Source organism: Podarcis vaucheri, assembly GCF_965113315.1.
Source record: "Podarcis vaucheri genome assembly, chromosome: Z".
NCBI classification, from domain to species: domain Eukaryota; kingdom Metazoa; phylum Chordata; class Lepidosauria; order Squamata; family Lacertidae; genus Podarcis; species Podarcis vaucheri.
Genome location: NC_138758.1, coordinates 49,876,983 through 49,898,180, shown reverse-complemented (window position 1 = coordinate 49,898,180; position 21,198 = coordinate 49,876,983). Strand labels below are relative to the sequence as shown.

The window sequence follows — 21,198 nt, the reverse complement described above, 5'->3', positions numbered from 1 at the left end:
TTCTCGCAGTGAGGGAACCGCCAGAAGGCCCCCAAAGCTGGATCTCAGTGTCTGGGCTGAACAAGGGGGGTGGAGACACTCCCTCAGGCATACTGGACCGAGGCTATTTAGGGCTTTAAAGGTCAGCACCAACACTTTGAATTGTGCTCGGAAATGTACTGGGAGCCAATGCAGATCTCTCATATGGTCTCAGCGGCCGCTCCCAGTCACCAGTCTAGCTGCCGCATTCTGGATTAATTGAAGTTTCCAGGTCACCTTCAAAGGTAGCCCCACGTAGAGTGCATGGCAGTAGTCCAAGAGGGAGATAACCAGAGCATGCACCACTCTGGCGAGGCAGTCCACGGGCAGGGAGGGTCTCAGCCTGCATAGACCTAATACAAATGAGATTAGCTGGGGAAAGCAAGCTCAACACCTCTCACTGAGTTTGTATACATAAGAGGCTGGTTTATAATTCTATTTTAGGAAGGATTTGTGTTCTTATGTAGCTGCATTGTTTTATACTTCCTGGGTGTCCCATATTGCAAAGTATCTGTGTTCTGTGTTATAAATCAAGCACTGCTAGGAGTTATTTCTTTTTGTTCCCCAACGTATTTCTTATCAGTAAAAATAAATGGTGTGAAGCAAGCAAATTTTTATTCTGAAAGTGTTGCCCAAAGAAAAAAGTTTGAGAACCGCTGGGCTAGATAGACATTTGATAGACATTTGTGGTGCAAACCAGGTCCAGTGAAGGGTGTGGGCCAGATAGAGATGTCTAGAGCACAGCGTTTGGCCCCAAGCCTCAATCTCCCCACCCCTGCTTCAGCAAATGGAAGTCTTGTCCAAATTTATTTATTTTCATTAATGACATTTTATAGCCCACCTTTCCCCCCCCCAAGAAGCTTAAGGTGGTGTACATACCTCTCCCCACCCCCACCCCCCCAATTTCATTCTCACAACAATCTGTTTCCAGGGCAGCTGTTTACCAGCTCCACCTGGTACGCAGGCTGAGACCCTATCTGCCTGCGGACTGTCTCGCCAGAGTGGTGCATGCTCTACTTATCTCCCTCTTGGACTACTGCCATGCGCTCTACGTGGGGCTACCTTTGAAGGTGACCCGGAAACTACAACTAATCCAGAATGCGGCAGCTAGACTGGTGACTGGGAGCGGCCACCGAGACCATATAACACCGGTCTTGAAAGAACTACACTGGCTCCCAGTACGTTTCAGAGCACAATTCAAAGTGTTGGTGCTGATCTTTAAAGCCCTAAATGGCCTTGGTCCAGTATCCCTGAAGGAGCGTCTCCACCACCATCGTTCTGCCCGGACACTGAGGTCCAGCGCGGAGGGCCTTCTGGTGGTTCCTTCACTGCGAGAAGCCAAGTTACAGGGAACCAGGCAGAGGGCCTTCTCGGTAGTGGCACCCACCCTGTGGAACGCCCTCCCACCAGATGTCAAAGAGAACAACAACCACCAGACTTTTAGATGACATCTGAAGGCAGCCCTGTTTAGGGAAGCTTTTAATGTTTGATGTATTACAGTATTTTAATATTTTTTTGGAAGCCGCCCAGAGTGGCTGGGGAAGCCCAGCCAGATGGGCGGGGTATAAATAATAAATTATTATTATTATTACCCTGTGAGGTAGGTTAGGCTGAGAGATGGTGACTGGCCCAAGAGGGCCTCACTCAGTGAGCTTCACAGCCAAGTGGGGGATTTGAACCTGGCTCTCTCCCACGTCCTAGGCCAGCGCTCTAACCTCTAAACCACTGCTGGCTCCTCATGAAGAGAAATGAGCAAAACTTTGGCAAAAAGAAATGCAAACAGAACATAAGGTATGTGGGGAAAGAATTTGAGGAGCACACTACCCAAAACAGGAGTGGTGCGTCAGTTTTACTGCTCACACATTTGCAGAATTAAGCAGGGTCTGGTTTCAAGTGTGGTGGGGAGGGGTGTTGAGATTTCTGCATTGCAGGAGTTTTAACTAGGTGGCCCTTCCAACTCTATAAAGACCAACAACTTGGGGGGGTGATCAACCCCTCTTGTCAAGAAACTCTGGGAATTGTAGCTCTGTGAGGGAAGTAGGGGTCTACTAACAGCACCCAGAACCCTTAACAAACACCCAGAATTATTTGCTTAAAGGGGCATCCTGACGCTTTACAGAAGCTTATTTGGGAAGAAGGATGGGGAGGAAATTCAGTTCAGTTCTCATTTTAATGGCAGTCTGCCAAATTCACACCTCCTGGAGCAACCACAAACCTGAATGTGGCTACTCTTTGTAATTCTGCACTTCTCCAAATTTGGTGAATGAAGCTCTCAAACCAAAATATGTGTCCCTAAAAGGCACATATTCAGGGCCATCATCCATTAAAAGGTGTGCATTAGTGGTGTTACCGGAAAAATCCGAGGGCTCCCTTGGACAAAAACAAAGACACCGACCAGGATAACTTGGAGCAAAACAGCAGCCTGTAGGCTTGGCCTTTATTGAACTGTTGCAACAGGGTGTTCCCCTCACTTGCAAGAGAGAGGAAAGACCCAGAAAGATGGTGTGCAAGACCTTATAAAAACTTTTGAAATTCCCATCCTCTAGGTCAAGCCCACCCCCAGAAACATCATGCATACATTACAGAAAGGAGGGGTTGAGGGAGGAGTTGTGGTGGTAACCTGAGTGTCCTGTCACCTGGCTGATTCCTCCTTTCCCCCTCCCCATGAGTCACTTCCAGGAGACAAAGGGGAGTTGGCAGTTTCCTGCCCCCAGAGGGAAGATCTGATCATTGTCCTTTGTTCCAGTCTGTGCTGAATCCACTCCCATATGCAAGTTCTTTGTGATCTTGATGGTCTTCTGTCTAGGACCATCAGGGTTGGCATAGCAACTGGGCAGGGCTCCTGTGGATGTGCTGGTATGCTGAAGGGATTATGGCTGACCAGAACCAAGCCACCCCCCTTTGATAGTCCTTGTCATATGGAGTAAAATAAAAATGGAACAGTGCAAATCCGATGTATGGTTGATTTTTCTATGAATTTATAACAGAAGTGTGGCATATGTAGTGTGTGAGTGTGAGTGTGTGAAGTTTGTACAAACTGAATGATTGGGGTTCCTGCTACAGTGGCGGGGGTGGGATATTAAAATGCATTAGATTAGGGGGAACTGCTTGCAGAAATGTGTGTATGAGGAGAAATCCTCACTAAAATAACAAGTTGTTTTCATGACAAATAAATAAAAACAAAAATAAACTGATTAGGAAATGTGGCAAATTGAAGACTAGGAAAATAAGGAACTGAGATACATTCATCCTTCTGAAGACGCTGCTGCATTTTTCTAAAATAGTCCACAGAAACAATACACCACAATAAATTTGTTGGTCTTTAAAGTGGTGCAGGTCCAGCACAGCACCTGCGTTGCACACAGTTCAATCCCCACTTGGCTTAGCCAGCCAGTCAAACCCATTTCCCAGGGTGTGGCTGCTGTTGCCTGCTGGCAGCTTCTAGGAGGCACAGATGAGAGCAGAGTCCGTTAGGTATCATAACCGCCATCATTTATCTGATGAAAATAGGGACGTCCTAAGGAAAAGCAGGACATTTCAGGATCAAATCAGAAACTTGCGGCGACTTCTGTTATAATCTGAGACTGTCCCTGGAAAACAAGGACACTTGGGAGGATCTGAGATAGAACCTGCTCTTTGCCCTGTTGTTCTGTTCTTAATGATTTTATTGCTAGCTGCCTCTAGAGGCCCTGGTCTTAAAAGGCTGCCTGCCTCTTAAGAATCGCCCACTATTGCTATTCTCCCCCCCCCCCATCCTGAAGGTTGAGCTCTGGTCACAGCCCTTCCCTGGAACAAGACTCCGCTTAGGAATCTGCAGGCCTCACCCGTCTGAAAATGGCCAGAAGGCTGGACAATTTGAAAACAGGGAAACCGAACGGATTGCATTTCTCTTCCAAAATGCTCGCACATTCTGTTTCTTTTCCTTCCTACAAAAATAGCATTGCCAAAGCCACACTATTCAAAACAGTACTTTTGGTCAGGAAGGAAAAGGCCCCGCCTTCAAACTATGTTTCCCCCCCAACCATTGCAATTGCACCAATTAGAATGTGATTCACCAGCTTTTTGCAAGCAAAACAAGGAAACGTGGCAAGCAGCAGCACAGAGAGAGAGAGAGAGAGAGAGAGAGAACATAAGACGCACTCTGCCTGCAACTTGCCCTTCCACAACTACCCATGTTTTGACATCGAAAACTTCGCTCTCTCTCCCCTATCCCCAGGGTTTCTGTCAAAATAGCTCAGGATGTGAGATCTAGAACAATCCCTCTTGGAAATAACAAAACAGGGCTTAATTTTGACAGAAAGTGCTGGGACAGTTTCCTTTTATGCAAGTCCTGCCTAGTTCAGCAGAATATAGACTGGGCAGGTTACAACTCCACACCCTGCCCTACATAGGCTGTTCTCCAGCTCAGAGAAGTCAGGTCCAGCCAAACGGTATGTATACACTCCGGCTACTAAAATGATTTCGGTTCATCGGTGGTGGTGGTGGTGGTGGTGGTGGTGAGAATTATTTTTATTTTAAAAGTTTTGGATTTGATTGTGATCCTGCAAATAGCTTCCTCCCAGTTTCGCTCCAAAGAAACTGAAATGTCATTTTGCCTTTTAGCCCACAGACCATCTGCTCAGGGTGAAATCCACACCTATTTCCTCTCAGACCTCGCTGTGCTTGATCTTTTCCATCATTCCTCCCCACCCAAGCTTCTCAGGCACAAAAGAGAAGTTGGTTCTATTTCTCTCTTCTCTTTGTTTTCAAGTGTGTCTGAAGGTTCCCCAGCGTTGTGCAGTAAGTTAACGGTGAGCCTCTGGCAAGACAGCGGTTCCTGGGAGAAGTGAATTTGAGGACATGGGTGTGTTTTCTCAGGAACGATGTAGGGCGAAATGGAACAACAGGGGTAGGTGAGGCAAACCAGTAGATTTAAGGTGGCGCAGAACAAGGACTTAACAGAACTCTTCACCAGGGAAATGCATTTGCGACATCAAAATAAACACACCTACAGTCCCTAGGCATGCTTGCTTGTGGGGGGGGGGCACCACTGAGTTTAGCATGACTCTGAGCATACATGTGTAGTGCTTGAGAGGTGCATGTTCATTTCTCAGTTTTTAACATTTATTTATTATTATTATTTTTAAGCCATCTCCTTTCACCAGCTAATGACCTCCAAGAGGTGCAAAATGGCTCTTATCAGCGCATGATTGCAGACAGAAAAGGGTAAACGGCAGCCTATATGTCAGGTGTGAGCTTCTGCACTCCACAGACCTGTGAAGCCTTTACTGCAGATGCAGCAGAACTTTATTCTCAGGGAGCAAGGGTCCCTTTGAGAAAACTGTATGCTGTTTGTCCCTGGACTACCCTCTCTGAAGAAGGGGCTCAGAGAAGCCCTCTGAGAATCAGTAGTCTGCCTCCCACTTTCCTTCCAAAGGAGCTCTCAGGCAGTCCCCTGCAGCTTCACAACAACCCTGAAAGGCAAGCTAACTTGAGAGTTAGGGACTGCCTTAGCCCCCAATGAGATCTGTGGACTAACTAGGGATCTGGAACTTGCGTTTCTCCAATGTGAGCCACCAGCTTCCCTGTGAGAAAAGTGCTTCGGCTTCTCTTGATATGGGGCCAAATATTCAGATGCAATACACCACAGACATTGGGGCACGCTATCTAAAGCAGGGGTCAGCAAACCTTTTCAGCAGGGGGCCGGTCCACTGTCCCTCAGACCTTGTGGGGGGCCGGACTATATATATTGGGGGGGGGATAAACGAATTCCTATACCCCACAAATAACCCAGAGATGCATTTGAAATAAAAGGACACATTCTACTCATGTGAAAACATGCTGATTCCTGGACCGTCTATGGGCCAGATTTAGAAGGCGATTGGGCCGGATCCAGCCTCTGGTAGGTTGCCTACCCATGATCTAAAAATATCCAGAGGCATTGATATTGGTATAGAAAGCCCTTAACAACTTGGGGCCAGTTTACATGCGAGATCGCCTTACCCCATATGGGCCTACTCAAATGCTTTGATCTGCAGAACTGGCACCATTGCAGGTGCCACGTAATACTTGTTCCTCATTTGTAAGAACTCAATATTTCAGTGTGGCCCCACCCACCCTTTGGAACTCACTGTCTCTTGACAGCAGGACTGGTGCCTTAGCTATGCTCCTTTTGGTGCCTGTGAAAAATATTTCGTTTAGGGAAGCCGACCTAGTGTTCTTAGCTTGCTGTTAATTTTAACTTTTTGACTGTCTTAAATTACAGTGGTGCCTCGCAAGACGAATGCCTCGCAAGACGGAAAACTCGCTAGACGAAAGAGTTTTCCGTTTTGGAGGTGCTTCGCAAAACGAATTTCCTATGGGCTTGCTTCGCAAGACGACAATGTCTTGCGAGTTCCTGCTGGTTTTCCCCCCTCCCCCCCTTTTCTAAGCCGCTAAGCCGCTTATCAGCTGATCCGATCAGCAGATAAGCCGCTAATAGCGCTAATCCGTCAATGGGCTTGCTTCGCAAGACGAAAAAACCGCTAGACGAAGAGGATCACAGAACGGATTCTTTTCGTCTTGCGAGGCACCACTGTATTGTCGTTAATTCTTCTTATTTATGATAATATTGTTTTATTGTTAAACAGCTTTGCGGGTTTGGGTTTGTTTTTTTTTACGATTGAGCAGTGTATAAATTCTATGAAATAAATAAATGAACAGTACCCCTGAAGATACTAACCATACCCACCCAACCCACATATTTTAAACAGCAAACGTGGAATCAATCTGGTTTCTCCCTGCAGTATTTTATCAAAGTTTATTTTAAAAAAAATATATTAACAATTTCAACATAACAAATTATCAAAACAAATCATCTTCATTATTTCCCCCCCTTTTTCCCCCTCCCACCTTCCGAACAAACCCTTCCCCCGAGACTTCCCTCAGCTCCTCTCTCTGATTTCTCAACTCGTATTATTCTCTTCATATTGTAAAATTGTATTATCTGTCTACTATATTAACCCTCAATAAATTTGTGTGTGTTTATTCAAAACCTGCCAAGGAGTCCAGTTCGTTTTGTTGCCTTATTAAGTAATTTGTAAAAAGTTCCCATTCTTCTTTGAAGTCACAGTTGTCCTTATCTCTCAATTTGTATGTCAGTTTCGCCAGTTCTGCATAGTTCATCAATTTCTCTTGCCACTGTTCTTTTGTCGGGGTTTCCTCATTCGTCCATCCTTGTGCTATCAAGACTCTTGCCACTGTTGTAGCGTACATAAATAAGTTCTTTATTTTCCTTGGCAGGTCTTGCCCTACAATCCCTGACAAAAATGCTTCTGGTTTTTTTACGAATGTCATTTTAAACATTTTCTTCAACTCATTATATATAATTTCCCAGTTTTTAAAAAATTTCTCTGCATTCCCACCACATATGGTAAAAGGTTCCTTCCTTTTCTTTACATTTCCAACATATGTTTGACCTGGTTTTATACATTTTTTCTATCTGTACTGGTGATATATACCATCTATACATCATTTTCGTGTAGTTTTCTTTCAAAAGAGAACAATCTGTAAATTTTAAATCTGTTTTCCACAATTTTTCCCAATCTCCAAATTGTATGTTATGTCATATATCTTTTGTCCATTTGCTCATGACCGATTTCACCCCTTCATATTTTGTTTCCCATTCTAGCAGAATACTATATGCGCCTTTCAGCAACTTCACTTTCCTTTCTATGACTTCCTTTTTGAAATCTAGAAGTGGTGTAACTAAATCCTTTCTTATGGTCTTCTTTATACGTCTCATGTAATTGCCTATAATGTAACCAACTCTAAAATTTGTCTTTTGTTTCATCGTACTCTTTTAGTTTCCATTTTCCTTCTCGATCTTTTAGTAAATCACTGTATGTAAGCGACTCCCCTTTCTTGCCAAGTGGCTTGGGCAACAAGGCTTCAATTGGTGAGAGCCACCAAGGTGTCTTTTGTTCTGTTAAGTCTTTATCTCTCTCCCAAACCCTCATTAATGGTTTCCTAATTATATGATTATAGAATCCTTTATATTTTATCAAAGTTTCAAGTTAAGCAGCCATGTGCCCATTGCCTTTTCCCAGTGCCGAGATAAAACATGCCAGCTGAGCTTTGAAACGCACAGAGTGACGTTTTGCACCATTGTGTGCTCTTCAAGGACGGCGTGCGGAAGAGTGCAACTGTTTTCCTCTTCCTTTTAACAAGCAACACATTCTTAATGACACACCTTCCCAGTCATTTGTTGCTGTCCCCTGCTCTCTCATGTATGCACATGGCACATAACCATCAAACTCTGAAAAAAACCCCACATTTTCCTGGAAACCCTGAATTTATTTACTTATTGCAATGCTTACACCTGGCCTCTGTGACTTGTTGCAAGGATGATTGGGGAGCAGGGAGGGAAGAAGACAATTGTTACTAGCCTTTAGCTGCTAATAAATTTACAAAACCAACTTACCGCCTAACCAATTAGTTTGATAGCTCCATTCAAGTTAAGTGTATGAACCATTAAAAGCCTAATGCAGGATATTGCTAAATACTTAAAAGATTCGAGATTAGGGGTAAAAAGACCTGTCAATGTCATTCTCAGTTCCCCATTTTTCCAGACACTGATTCAGTTCTCTAAATTTCTACCACAATTTGCATTAAAAAAAAATTGGGGTGAATTTCTCCTGATAAGCATATTTTTGTGCTCAGTTGTGCTTACCATACATGTTTTTGCAAACAACATTTCCTAATATAATGCATCTTTGTATGTTAATTCCAACAACACATTTATTGTTATGCATATTTCCCCCAATATACACAGTTCGATAAAGTTTAGTTGCACATTGCAAAATTCAGTTAAGTACAAATTTTGAAGGTAGGCTGTGCCTTTAGATGGCTTTGCCTTTAGAGGATAATTGATTTGAATCTCCCCATCATCCCTACTCAGGATACAGAGTTGCATCCAGAATTAGACCTACAAACAGCAGACCAATGGAAATTAACGAACCCGAGCTCATCATGGCCGTTAATTGCAACAGGACAGGCCTACTCTGTGTAGGATGGAGGCAATCTGTGAACCCATAACACAACCTTGCATAAAATCTGCAGGCGATAATTTATATGAATGAATAAACATCCAACTTTCGGAACAAAATTATGATGAGGCTGGGATCTCACAGGCTCTTTCCATACCCTCCAACATTTCTCCAATGAAAATAGGGATGTCCCATTCCATAATGATAATTTTACTATTTTAACCCCACACATCTTACTTGGTTGTCCCAACCACTCTGGGCAGCTTCCAACATATATAAAAACATAATATAACATTAAACATTTTTTAAAAAACCAACTTCCCTATACAGGGTTGCCTTCAGAGGGTTTGGGGGCCGGATAACTCCATACCCTCCAACATTTCTCCAATGAAAATAGTGTCATCCTAAGGGATAGCGGGACATTCTGGGATCAAATCAGACACTGGGACAGCTTCTCTAAATCAGGAGAGGACTTGTCTTCACAATATGTATAGCACCTAAGTAAGCATTTTATTTTTAAGGTAAGTTTTTTAAAAGAGCGGGGAAGAGGCAGGAAATCCAGGGCTTGTGTGCAAAAGTTTAAGGCTTAACAATACCCCTGCTTTGTGGGCCAGAGGCCAACACTATCTTAAGACTCACTTTCGCCCACATGAGGAGCCTGACTCATCCTTAAAGCATCTCTCAAGCTTTGAGACATTAACTCAGATCCTTGCCTCATTGCCCTGCGAGTGGGCAGAATGGACAGGGCCTAGATGGGAGACTGCCTAGGAACCACACACAGGCTGCCTTGGGTTTCATGACAGAAGCAAAGCAGGAAGCTACCCAAATAAGCACATCAAAATGGAAAGATTAAGCAGAGCAGAATTTGCACAGCTGAGGAGCATCACAGAACTTTTCCTTGTAGTTTATCTAATGAGGAGCGTGAGTTCATTTGAAGAGCCTGCTAGATCAGACCAGTGGCCCACTGTTCTCACAGTGTTCTCTGTTCTCACAGTGACCAACCTGGGGAAATCTGTAAGCCTTTCTCCTCCATGAATTTGACTAATCCTCTTTTAAAGCTGTCTAGGACGCGGGTGGCGCTGTGGGTAAAAGCCTCAACGCCTAGGGCTTGCCGATCGAAAGGTCGGCGGTTCGAATCCCCGCGGCGGGGTGCGCTCCCGCTGCTCGGTCCCAGCGCCTGCCAACCTAGCAGTTCGAAAGCACGTCAAAGTGCAAGTAGAGAAATTGGGACCGCTTACCAGCGGGAAGGTAAACGGCATTTCCATGTGCGGCTCTAGTTCGCCAGAGCAGCGATGTCACGCTGGCCACGTGACCCGGAAGTGTCTCCAGACAGCGCTGGCCCCCGGCCAATAGATGTGAGATGGGCGCACAAACCCCAGAGTCTGTCAAGACTGGCCCGTTCGGGCAGGGGTACCTTTACCTTTACCTTTAGGTTGGTGACTCTTCCTGCCCGCTGTGGAACCGAGTTCCACAGCTTAACCATGAGCTGAATGTACTTTCTTTATTCAATATATTTATATACCACCTTTCTTCTAAGTCCTACAACATTCATTGTATATAGCATTGTTATAAAATATAAAGCAATAAAAACTAGTTTAAAAATTACATTTAAAACCAGCAATTAAACTCCACTTTGCCCTAGTGGCAATCACCGTCTGCATCTTCGTTTCCAGATACCTGGCTGGATAGGGTGGTATTAGCCTGCCAGCAGAAGTATAACAAGGAGGGAGCCAGTCTACCTTCTCACGGGAGAGAATTTCACAGTCTTGGGGGCAGCCACAGGAAAGGTTATTGCCAGCTGCCAGAGGGTGGTGGTGGGAGCAGCAGGAGTCTTTTTCCAACAGAAAGTTTTCACATGCATAATTTTTGCTGCTATCTCTCACTGCTGTGTTTTTGCTTTTAAAAAAATAATTTTTATTAAGAATTTCAACATAACAAATTATCAAAACATATCATCTTCATTTCCCCTCCCCCATTTTTCCCCTCCCCATGAAAAACCCTCCCCCCTTCCCCCCCTGCCGACTTCCCTCAGCTCCTCTCTCTGATTTTTCAACACATGTTATTCTCTGCATATTGTAAAATTATAAAAACCCTTAAATTATCTGTAGATTATGTTAACAATCAATAAATTTGTGTATGTTTATTCAAAACCTGCCAAGGAGTCCAATTCATTTTGGGTTTGTTTTTTAAAAGTATTTTGTAGAAAGTTCCCATTCTTCTTTAAAGTCACAGTTGCCCTTGTCTCGCAGCTTGTATGTCAATTTCACCAGTTCTGCATAATCCATCAATATTTCTTGCCACGGTTCTTTTGTCAGGACTCTCACTGCTGTTTTTATTCCGTGTTAGGTTGGAGGTTCTGCTTCTGTATTATGGTGCAGTGTGTGCCATCCCCCTGCCCCCCCGTCTTTTATTATTACATTTATATCTCATCTCTGGGGGGATGCACACTTCTCCCTCTCTCCAGTTTACCCTCACAGCAACCCTGCAAGGTAGCTTAGTCTGAGATATTGTAACCGACCCAAGGTCATTGTAACCTTGGAGAACTCCAGTTATTGGGTGGTACAGAAGTAGGGTGAGGTAGTGATAGTTATTTATAAAAAAATATTAATATACTGTACAACTACTCATAAAATTAGGGACGCGGGTGGCGCTGTGGGTTAAACCACAGAGCCTAGGACTTGCCGATCAGAAGGTCAGTGGTTCGAATCCCCGCGTCGGGGTGAGCTCCCATTCCTCGGTCCCTGCTCCTGCCAACCTAGCAGTTCGAAAGCATGTCCAAGTGCAAGTAGATAAGTAGGTACCGCTCCGGCGGGAAGGTAAACGGCGTTTCCGTGCGCTACTCTGGTTTGCCAGAAGTGGCTTAGTCCTGCTGGCCACATGACCCGGAAGCTGTATGCCGGCTCCTCAGCCAATAAAGCGAGATGAGCGCCACAAACCCAGAGCCAGTCACGATTGGACCTAATGGTCAGGGGTCCCTTTACCTTTACTCATAAAAGTAAAAAAATAAATCAGTAGAACATGAAACTCTTTATCTCAGCATTGTGGTATCAATTCCCACATTAGGCAAAAGATTCCCTGCGTTGCAGAGGGTTAGACTAGATAATTCTCAAGTTTTTGAGCTGCCATTTAAAAAGTTGAGGCAGAAGGTGCCTGTTGAATCTCTAATGGCAGAGCTTTCCACAGGACTTACCGTATTTTTCGCTCTATAACACGCACTCGACCATAACACGCACGTAGTTTTTAGAGGAGGAAAATCCGTAGGCATGCCACCCGTAGGCATTCCCTCCATAACACGCACAGACATTTCCCCTTACTTTTTAGGAGGAAAAAAGTGAGTGTTATGGTGCAAAAAAATACGGTATGTTTGTCAAATGAGCCTCACCGACTTGGGGGATGACCAGCGATGCGTCTGCAGATGATCTCAGCGATTGAGCTGGGATCTAAGGGCCCAGGCATTCCCTGAAACAATAACATTAATAGTCTTACCATTGGCCTGCCTGAATGTTGGGAAGTGTTGCGGTGGAGGTGAGGAATGATTTGCATCTTAACTTGCTAGAGATGGGGGAGAAATGAGAGGCAGTGTGCAGCACAGCTGCAGTGTGTAGGTGTTTCACACAGATGTTCCCCAGGGGAAAGTATAACTTCTGGTTTGCTAGTAAAAGTAGATCACTGTGTCGCCAAATGATGCATGTCAAAAAACAAAGCTAATTTTTTCTTATACGCGACGTCTGCAGCAAGAATACTGGTGGTTAAGTACTGGAAAGGGAATCAGTTACCCACCAGGGGAGAGTGGTTATGTAAGCTTTCAGAATATTTAGAATTAGCCAAATTGGCAGATATAATAAGACAAAAACCAAAAAGTGAAGTGGAAAGGGAATGGGAGTGTCTAAATGAATACCTTAAAAGCCAAGGTTTGAGGGCAGAAATCTGGCTGAGTCTGGAATAAACTTGTGAAGTGAAAGGATAAGAAAGAGGGATTTATATCTAGAAGCTAGGATAGAGATGATCAGGAAAACAGGAAGACACAATGAGAGATAAAGGAGGTGCTGTGGGATTGGTGGAAGTCAATGTTTGTTTTTCTTTTTAGTGTTTATATTGTAAGATGTGGATTTTTTTTGAATGTTGGTGTCAGAGCTGCCCGAGGTCCCAGCTCACAAAGGACCAACAGCAGTTCGTGGTTATATACAAAAGTATTTATTGAAGTTCAGTTTGTCTTTCACATCAGCAGCGTGCAGCTCTGCGTCTGAAACTCTAGACCGCCGAAGCTCTGTCTGAGTCTCCTCCCCCCAGACACCAGTTTAAGACCCTAGCCTTGCTCCACCTCTTCCTCCGCTCTTTCCTCCTCTGGGTCCGCCTGTCAGCTGGGGTCTCGCCCTTCCTAGACTCTTCTGACGCTGAGTCCCCTGAGTCTACCCTCTGCCTCCAGCGGGCTTTAGGACCTGGTTCCCAATCCGAGCTTTCTGCCGTCCCGCGCGCCTATACATTTGAACTTGGCGCGCGCGCCCAGCCGGTAACCTTCCTCCTGACCGTTACACTGCTCCTGTCACTGCTTCCCCCTTCGGGGAGGCTAGCTGTACTTGACCTCCCCTCCGTTCCCCCACTCTCCGACAGAGGCGTGGTCAGTCTCGACTCATCTTCTCTCCATGCTGGAGGAGCCGCTGGTCCTGACACTTGGGACTCTTCCCCCCCACTACGCTCTGGTGGGGAAGCTGGCCCTGATCTCCAGCTGCTGCTTTGGGAGTCCCCGCTGGCCCCCCTTGCCCTGACCATCGGCGCCTCCTTCTGGGAATCTTCTGATTCGCTGGAGAGGCTCATGGAATCTCTCGGGCCACTGTCATACTCCCCTACGCTGCCCTCAGATCCTTCCCCTTCGCTCTCCATCTCCTCTCTCCCCTGTGCCTCTGTTCCTGAGCCCCTGACAGTTGGTTTTTGAGTTTTGTGTATTGTTATTTTTCGATATTTTTCGGGTTGTTGTTGTGTGGAAAATACTAATAAACTTTATAATAAATCATGTCAAAAAAGTGTGTCACCAACAGGAAAGGTTTGGAAAACTCTGGGTTAGAGTGTTGGAATAGGGCATGGGAGACCAGGAATTGAATCCCCCCCCCCTCAGTCTTGAAGCTCACTTCAACCTCTGGGTGTGGCCTCAGGAGCCAGTCACAGTCCCTCAGCCTAGCTTACCTCACAGGGATGTTGTGAGGATAAAATGGGATGGAAGAGAACCATATATGCTACCTGGAGGGAAAGGTGGTATATATACTAAGTAACGAAATTCAGTAGCTTTTGCGTTGAAAGTTCAGCCTACCAAATTCATGCTTCCTGAAAGAACACACGAACTGAAATATTGTACTCCTTTGACACTCATTCTCCTCCAGCTTTTATGGTGCGACCAAGTAAGTGTGTTAATAAGTAAGGAGGAAATGAGCATTAAAATATGCAAATTAGTCAAAATGCATGATATTAGAAAAAATTGCTTGCAAAAATGTGTCTGTTAGTCAAAGTGCATGCAAAATTGTCTATGTTTTAAATGGCATAGAGTTTAGTTTCTGGCATATGTTACAATCTTATGTATGTTATATGTTTGTAACATATATTGTAAACCACTCAAGAGTTTTGTTTTGCTGGAAACTGCTTCTGAATTGCCGAAATAAATAGATAAACAAATATTATGAGCAATGTGTGCCAAAATGCTGAGAAATTTTCATGAGGACGAAACAAAACAAAACAACCAGAAACTGATAGAGAACTGAATTTAAAATTGGGGGGGAAATGAGAAATGGAGAGAAATTAACATGGTGTAGGGATGTGTACATCTGGATCTCTTCCAACTCCACGTTTCTATGATCCTATGATTGTGTGACTGGCCCAAGGTTCTAGTCCAACATGCTAACCGTAGCACAACACCTGCTCTCTTTGCACCTGGCAGAATCCTAAGGGAAGGGTCATAGCTCAGTGCTGGAACATCTGCCGTGCATGCTGAAGGTTCCAATTTATAATACTGGCAGCTCCAGCTAGGACTGGGAGACTTCTGCCTGAAATCCTGGGAGTGCCGATACTGCAAATCAGTGTAGACAGTACTGAGCAAGGTAAACCAATGTTCTGAGTCAGCATAAAGGCAGCCTGATATGTTCCTGTATTCCTAATCAAATTTAATTCTCCCCAGCATGTGGCTTTCAAGTCCAGCATGAAAAATTAAAAGAAGAACTAAAATAAATAAATAAATAAAAATCTCACTATTATGTGGCATCTTAGTTGATTCTATTAGAAGGTACTTTGGGTTTCTTTCCCCTCGGGTGCTTGGAAGAGGTTAAATTGGCAAAGCCAGTCAGTTCCACTTTGACTGCGGTTGCTCTTCTCTCATTGCCAAAATTCGAACAAGCTTTGGCTTTTAATAGTGACAATTGGCTTAGCATTGTGTGGAAGTTGATATTACCTGGTCTGAAAATTCTCACTGGGCTGGCATTTAGGGGGTTGTTTTCATGGCGTTATGGCCATTGCTGTCTATATGCATGCAGATTTTCTTTTAAGACTCAAAGCAGTTTGCAAACAAGGGACTATTTTAAGACATTTGCAGGATGTGAGAGCCATTAGAGCAGTGGTTCCCAATTAGCTTAGTGTTGTGGACCTCCTATTTTTAAAAAGCCAAGCCATGGACCCTAATTTTGAAAATGTTGATATCTCATTGGTGGTTTTTGTTATGTGAATTGTGCCACCATACCCTCCGGTCTCTCCCAGTGCAAAGCTGGGCTGTGCATCTTCCAGGTTGCACTCCCTCATGGCTTATATGACCTGTCCAAGAGCACAGTGCTGTCCAAGACGCTTCAGGTTGCATTTTTTCGGGTTGTGGACCGCCGAAACCCAGAAGTACCGGAACGGGTTACTTCCGGGGTTTGGTGGTCGCACATGCGCAGAAGCGCTAAATCACGCTTTGCGCATGCGTAGACACGCAGAAGCGCAACCTGCACAGATGCGCCGCTGCGGGTTGCAGACGCTGCAGGTTGTGAACGTGCATCCTGCCCGGATCACGTTTGCAACCCAAGCATCCACTGCACTGGGCTCAGAAAATTCTGTTGGCACCCTGAATAAGGTGGGAGGGGACCGAAAAATTGTGGAGTATGTGTGTTTGGTTGGTCTTTGTCCTTAGATTCGCATTCTAAAAGAAGCAGCATGAAAGAGGAGGGAAGGAAAGCAAACTCAGGCTCCAGTTTCTTAAGTTTACAGAGTTCTTATAACAACCAATTGAGATAAATAGAAACCATTCAGTGAGGTGGGTGGAGGAGTCAGCAGGTGTCTCAGTTAGTAGAATGATCTTGCTTTGGGAGGGGGGTTGTACTCTGGACTACAGCAGGTTTGGGGGGGAACTTGAAGTGCCCCTATACACCTGGCGCAACCCCACACCTGTGGGGATTTGAACCCCCGTTGATGCTGCTTGTAGTGCAGACACAGTCTCTGATTTCTTGGAAAGAACCCTGGCGACCAGTTCCAGTCAGGCTGGCAGACAGCAGTCCTGAACACTCTTCCGGAAACTGGGTTTTGCCCCTCAAGCCCTTCTAAGTCTGGGCTTGGGCCAAGCAAAAGCTATGGTTAGGCAAAGAATTATAGACACCGAGAGACAACAGGACTGCGCAAGGTGCCCCAACTACAAAATGGTAGAACTTGAGAGAGATATAGCTGCACCAGCAACATATCTCTTTTTTCTTGTATCCAAAAATGCAAGAAGGGCTTTTACACTTGCCAGAAGCTCACCTCTGCCCTCGCCGATCTTGAAAGGATCCTTTAAAAAAGTCCCATATGACCAGAGAATTTGCGCCTGTCCATTGGGGGACATAGGAAGCCCTGAACACATATTTTTTAGATGTCCCTTTTGAGGCACGTAGAGAAACCATTGACCCCCTGCTGGTGAGGATTGCTGACCTGCCGGTAAAGCAAAAATCCGATCTTCTCCTGTTAGGCAAAGACCACAAAATGACCCAGATTGTCGCCAGATTCTGCTCACAGATCTGTAGGCGCAGACCATCCCCCAATTCAATCTAGTTTGTTAAGAAAATTCACAGACTCGGATCCACGAGCGACTCTGGGTTATTTCTCTAAGGTAGTCTATTTTAAAGTTTTTATGTGTTTATATGCATATCACACTTTTAAACTTAGAATCCATTGTTGTATATTGTTTTAAATGTTTGTTTTGCTATTGGGATTGGAGTCCCATTTGTGTTTCTCAAGCTGGTTTCTGACCGTAATAAATTTTATGTACAGTGGTGCCTCACAAGACGAAATTAATCCGTTCCGCGAGTCTCTTCGTCTAGCGGTTTTTTCGTCTTGCGAAGCAACCCTATTAGCGGATTAGCGGATTAGCGCTATTAGCGGTTTAGCGGCTATTAAAGGGTTAGCGGCTTAGCGGCTAAAAGGCTATTAGCGGCTTAGCAGCTTAGAAAAAGGGGGGGAGCGAAAAAAATCTCAAGACTCACAAGACGTTTTCGTCTTGCGAAGCAAGCCCATAGGGAAATTCGTCCTGCGAAGCGCATCGAAAAACGGAAAACCCTTTCGTCTAGCGGGTTTTTCGTCTTGCGAGGCATTCGTCTTGCGGGGCACCACTGTACGTATGTAAACCCTGGCGAGGAGGGGTCTTAGGCAGCAGGCTGGCACTATGGGGAGCTGGATCCAACAACATCTATATGGGCTGGACCTTTGGTCCATGGGGCTTCCCTTGAAGTGAGAACCTAGAAGAGGTTTTGTAACAACTCTCTTTTATTCCTTCTTTTTAGAACCAGAAGCTAAGCATTGCTACTTGCAGCTAAAGACCACAAGATTGATGCTGACCTCTCAGGTGATAAAATCCACACAACAAAACCAAAGTAAGTGCCTGCCCCTAATCCTAAGATTTAGATCTGCATTTGCTGCTGGGCCAGATTCAATGTGTTACTAGGAAGCCCTTAAAATCTTTGGGACCAGTTTACCTGCAAGATCGTCTTACCCTATATACTCCCACTTGACTGCCTTGATCTATGTAACTCGCACTGTTACAGTGGCTACAGAATACCATTCTGCATTTGTAAGGAACTGGTCTTTTAGCATGGCAGGACATACCCTTTGGAACTCCCTTCAGATTGACACCAGGCAGTTGTCTTCACCGTACTCCTTTTCAGTGCCTGCTTAAAAGGCTTTTTGTTTAGACAAGTCTACCCAGATATGTAGACGGCTGGCGTGTTTAAATCAATTTTTGGCCCATTTTAATTATTTTTCCAATCTTTCAGTAACTGTTTCCCCTGAAATTTCTATTTCCTTCATTTTGTAGAATGCTTGGTCTACAAAAGCAGTACTGTGTGTGTGTGTGTGTGTGTGTGTGTGTGTGTGTGTGTGTGTGTGTAACAAGCAAGCAGAGCTGGATATAGTTGCACAAAAAATGGTTTGCCCAGTGACAAACTTTTTTAAAAAGACTGCACAACATTTTGCATGCTCCTAGGGAATAAACTGCAGTTTGAAATCAGTGGGGATTTATTCTGCAAGCATGTGGAGCTTTGCACTGTGAGTCAGAGGGGAGGGTGCTTAAAGGCTTAGGTCACCTTGACAGTCACACCTTTCTCTTCCTGGCAAACTCTGGCTGAGATGGGTTTGCATTTGAAGCTGAAGCTACCATATTCACACTTCCTGAAGCATTACTAAACCTGAAACAGAGCATCTCAAATCTGTACTCATGCAAATTTTGTGCCGCAGTTCTCCAACCAGAAAATGTTCACAAAAATGCATGTGCTAAGGTAGAGCTTGCATTAAAATACATATATGTTGCTGCAGAAATGTGGAGAACTGAATTTAAGACTGGAAAAATGAAAAAAAAACGAGATAACTGAAATTGGCAGAACTTTCTAACCCTACTCACAGAATAGCCTCTGTGTGAGTGCTGCGACCCTTCCAGGGTTTCTGTCTGACAATGATAACCAATCTGGGGATGAGGTGGGGTGGGGGTGGGTCACATTTCAGGCCAGAAACATTTCCAGGCTTTCCCTGAACTCTGCTCAGCGAAGATATTGGCAAACATATCCTCTTTTTCTTTCTGATAAGGATGACACTCTCCAGAGGGAAGACAGCTCTGCTATCGATTTCCTTCTTGGCAATATTATCACTGGCAATTTTTGCTTACCTGGACAGGTAAGTAGGAAAAGGGATCCTGGCATCCTGGAAATCAGTTAGAATGCGCTGTTCTTACAAGAAGCAAGTGTTTAGGACAGGGGTCAGCAAACTTTTTCAGCAGGGGGCTGGTCCACTGTCCCTCAGACCTTGTTGGGGGGCCGGACTATATTTTGGAGGGGTGTGTGTGAAATGAACGAATTCCCATGCCCCACAAATAACCCAGAAATACATTTTAAATAAAAGGACACATTCTATTCATGTAAAAACACGCCGATTCGCAGACCATCCACAGGCCGGATGAGAAGGTGATTGGGCCAGATCCGGCCCCCAGACCTTGGTTTGCCTACCCATGGTGTAGGATCAAAGACACACAACATCTTGTTTCTCATTATCGATGGAGAAGAATTAGGCTTGGTCAGCTTTTAACGATTTAATGATTTTATCTGCAGCTCTTTGACTAAAGCAAGATGGATAAAGCATGCCATTTGTACTTTTTCTTCTTTAGAAAAAGTTTTCTGAAATATTATTCCACGGCAACCTGACTTTGTCATGCTTTTGTCTAATAACAATAACAACAACAATAATAATTTTATTATTTATACCCCGTCCATCTGGCTGGGTTTTCTTACAACATATCTAAAAACAACAAAAAAAATCATCAGTCCTTAAAACTTCCCTAAACAGGGCTGCTTTCATCAGAAAACATTGAAGCTCCAATTTTGGGCTACTTCAGATCTGTGCTTAAAATTATAGTGCCTTGGTAAAGAGGAAAAATAACTGTGCTGCCTTTTCTCTCTCTGATTGTGCCTGAAAACATATGGGGCGTGCATATACATATATTCATTCTTTCAAGTGTCCAGATCACACACACAAGCAGAATGTCTTAATGCATCGGTGGTTTGCTTTGCGAATCAAGACATTAAACATAAGTAGAAGTTGTTTAAGACAAGTTTGGGATTCAGCTAAAATTAATTGTTATAAATTTGTTCTTCTGGAGGTTGTGGAAGATTCATATTTTCTTTGGACATCATTAGACACCTTAGCTCTGGAAGCAGAACTTTAAAGCTATAAGAATGTTGCCATTTTGCTAACTCTTGTAGGCTTCATGCATCCACCATTCCATTGGAATTATTTATTCCATTCATATTAATTTTAGTTACGAATCTTAACTGTTGGAGGGTGCTTCTGGATATTTAGGTCCACACTCTGCTTTCAAGCTGTGTATTCCGTTTTCATAATTTGTCCTTGGTGGCCCAATATTAATGCCTGTCCATCTTGTGAGTGTCATGTCTTTGTCATCTTCGAGGCCCCAGCTTACTGTGCCATGTAACAACAACAACAACAACAACAACAACAACAACAACAACAAAATATTTATACCCCACCCTCCCCAGCCAAAACCGGGCTCAGAGCGGCTAACATCAAATGTATAATACACCAACATAAAATCAGGCAATCAATTAAAGTACATCCTAAAATCAGATCAGGATCAGAATAAAATCCAATCAGATGGCAACCCGCAAATTTGGGATGGGGACCTTAAATGTCCACCATGCCTAACTGTTTATACTGATCTTATATGAGCCTGTGAGAAAAGTTGGGGGGCCACTTTCATACAAATTCTTATAAGGAGAGAGGGGGAGTCAGACTGGACCCCAACCAAAGGCCTGGCAGAGCAGCTCTGTCTTGCAGGCCCTGCGGAAAGATGTCAGATCCCTGCAGGGCCCTGGTCTCTTGTGGGAGAGTGTTCCACCAAGTCGGGGCCACAGCAAAAAAGGCCTTGGCCCTGGTCGAGGCCAGTCTAATCTCCTTGAGGCCCGGGACCTCCAAGATGTTATTATTTGCAGACCGTAAGGTCCTCCGTGGGGCATACCAGGAGAGGCGGTCCCGTAGGTACGAGGGTCCTTTCTGACCCTGAAAGAGTCACTTTCAACAAGTGAAAATTACAAGGGACTTTAATTGTGGATCCAGCTATCTTGTCCAAACCCCTCCCCTACCAGACAGGTTGGTCGGCAGTTTTTAAACGAACTGGCTTAATGTGCAGCAACGC

The 21,198-nt window shown here is 44.5% G+C and overlaps 1 protein-coding gene and 1 pseudogene across 6 annotated transcripts in view; one reads left to right on the top strand and one right to left on the bottom strand.

Annotated features, from left to right (window-relative positions):
* The window catches only part of GLT6D1 (glycosyltransferase 6 domain containing 1), a 49,384-nt gene that overhangs the window by 4,761 nt on the left and 23,425 nt on the right, over positions 1-21,198 (top strand). For 3 of the 5 annotated variants that reach the window (XM_082208984.1, XM_082208982.1, XM_082208985.1), the window contains exons 2-3: positions 17,786-17,875; positions 19,080-19,166. In XM_082208984.1, the coding sequence (XP_082065110.1) occupies positions 19,081-19,166 (86 nt within the window). In that variant the 5' untranslated portion in view covers positions 17,786-17,875; position 19,080. Of the gene's footprint in view, positions 1-4,088; positions 4,453-17,785; positions 17,876-19,079; positions 19,167-21,198 lie in introns of those variants that run through there. The other 2 variants (XM_082208983.1, XM_082208981.1) reach the window with 2 other exon arrangements.
* On the bottom strand, positions 19,853-20,468 carry LOC309524395 (ubiquitin-conjugating enzyme E2 variant 2 pseudogene; annotated as a pseudogene). Its single transcript has one exon. The product of its transcript is annotated as a ubiquitin-conjugating enzyme E2 variant 2 pseudogene (transcript).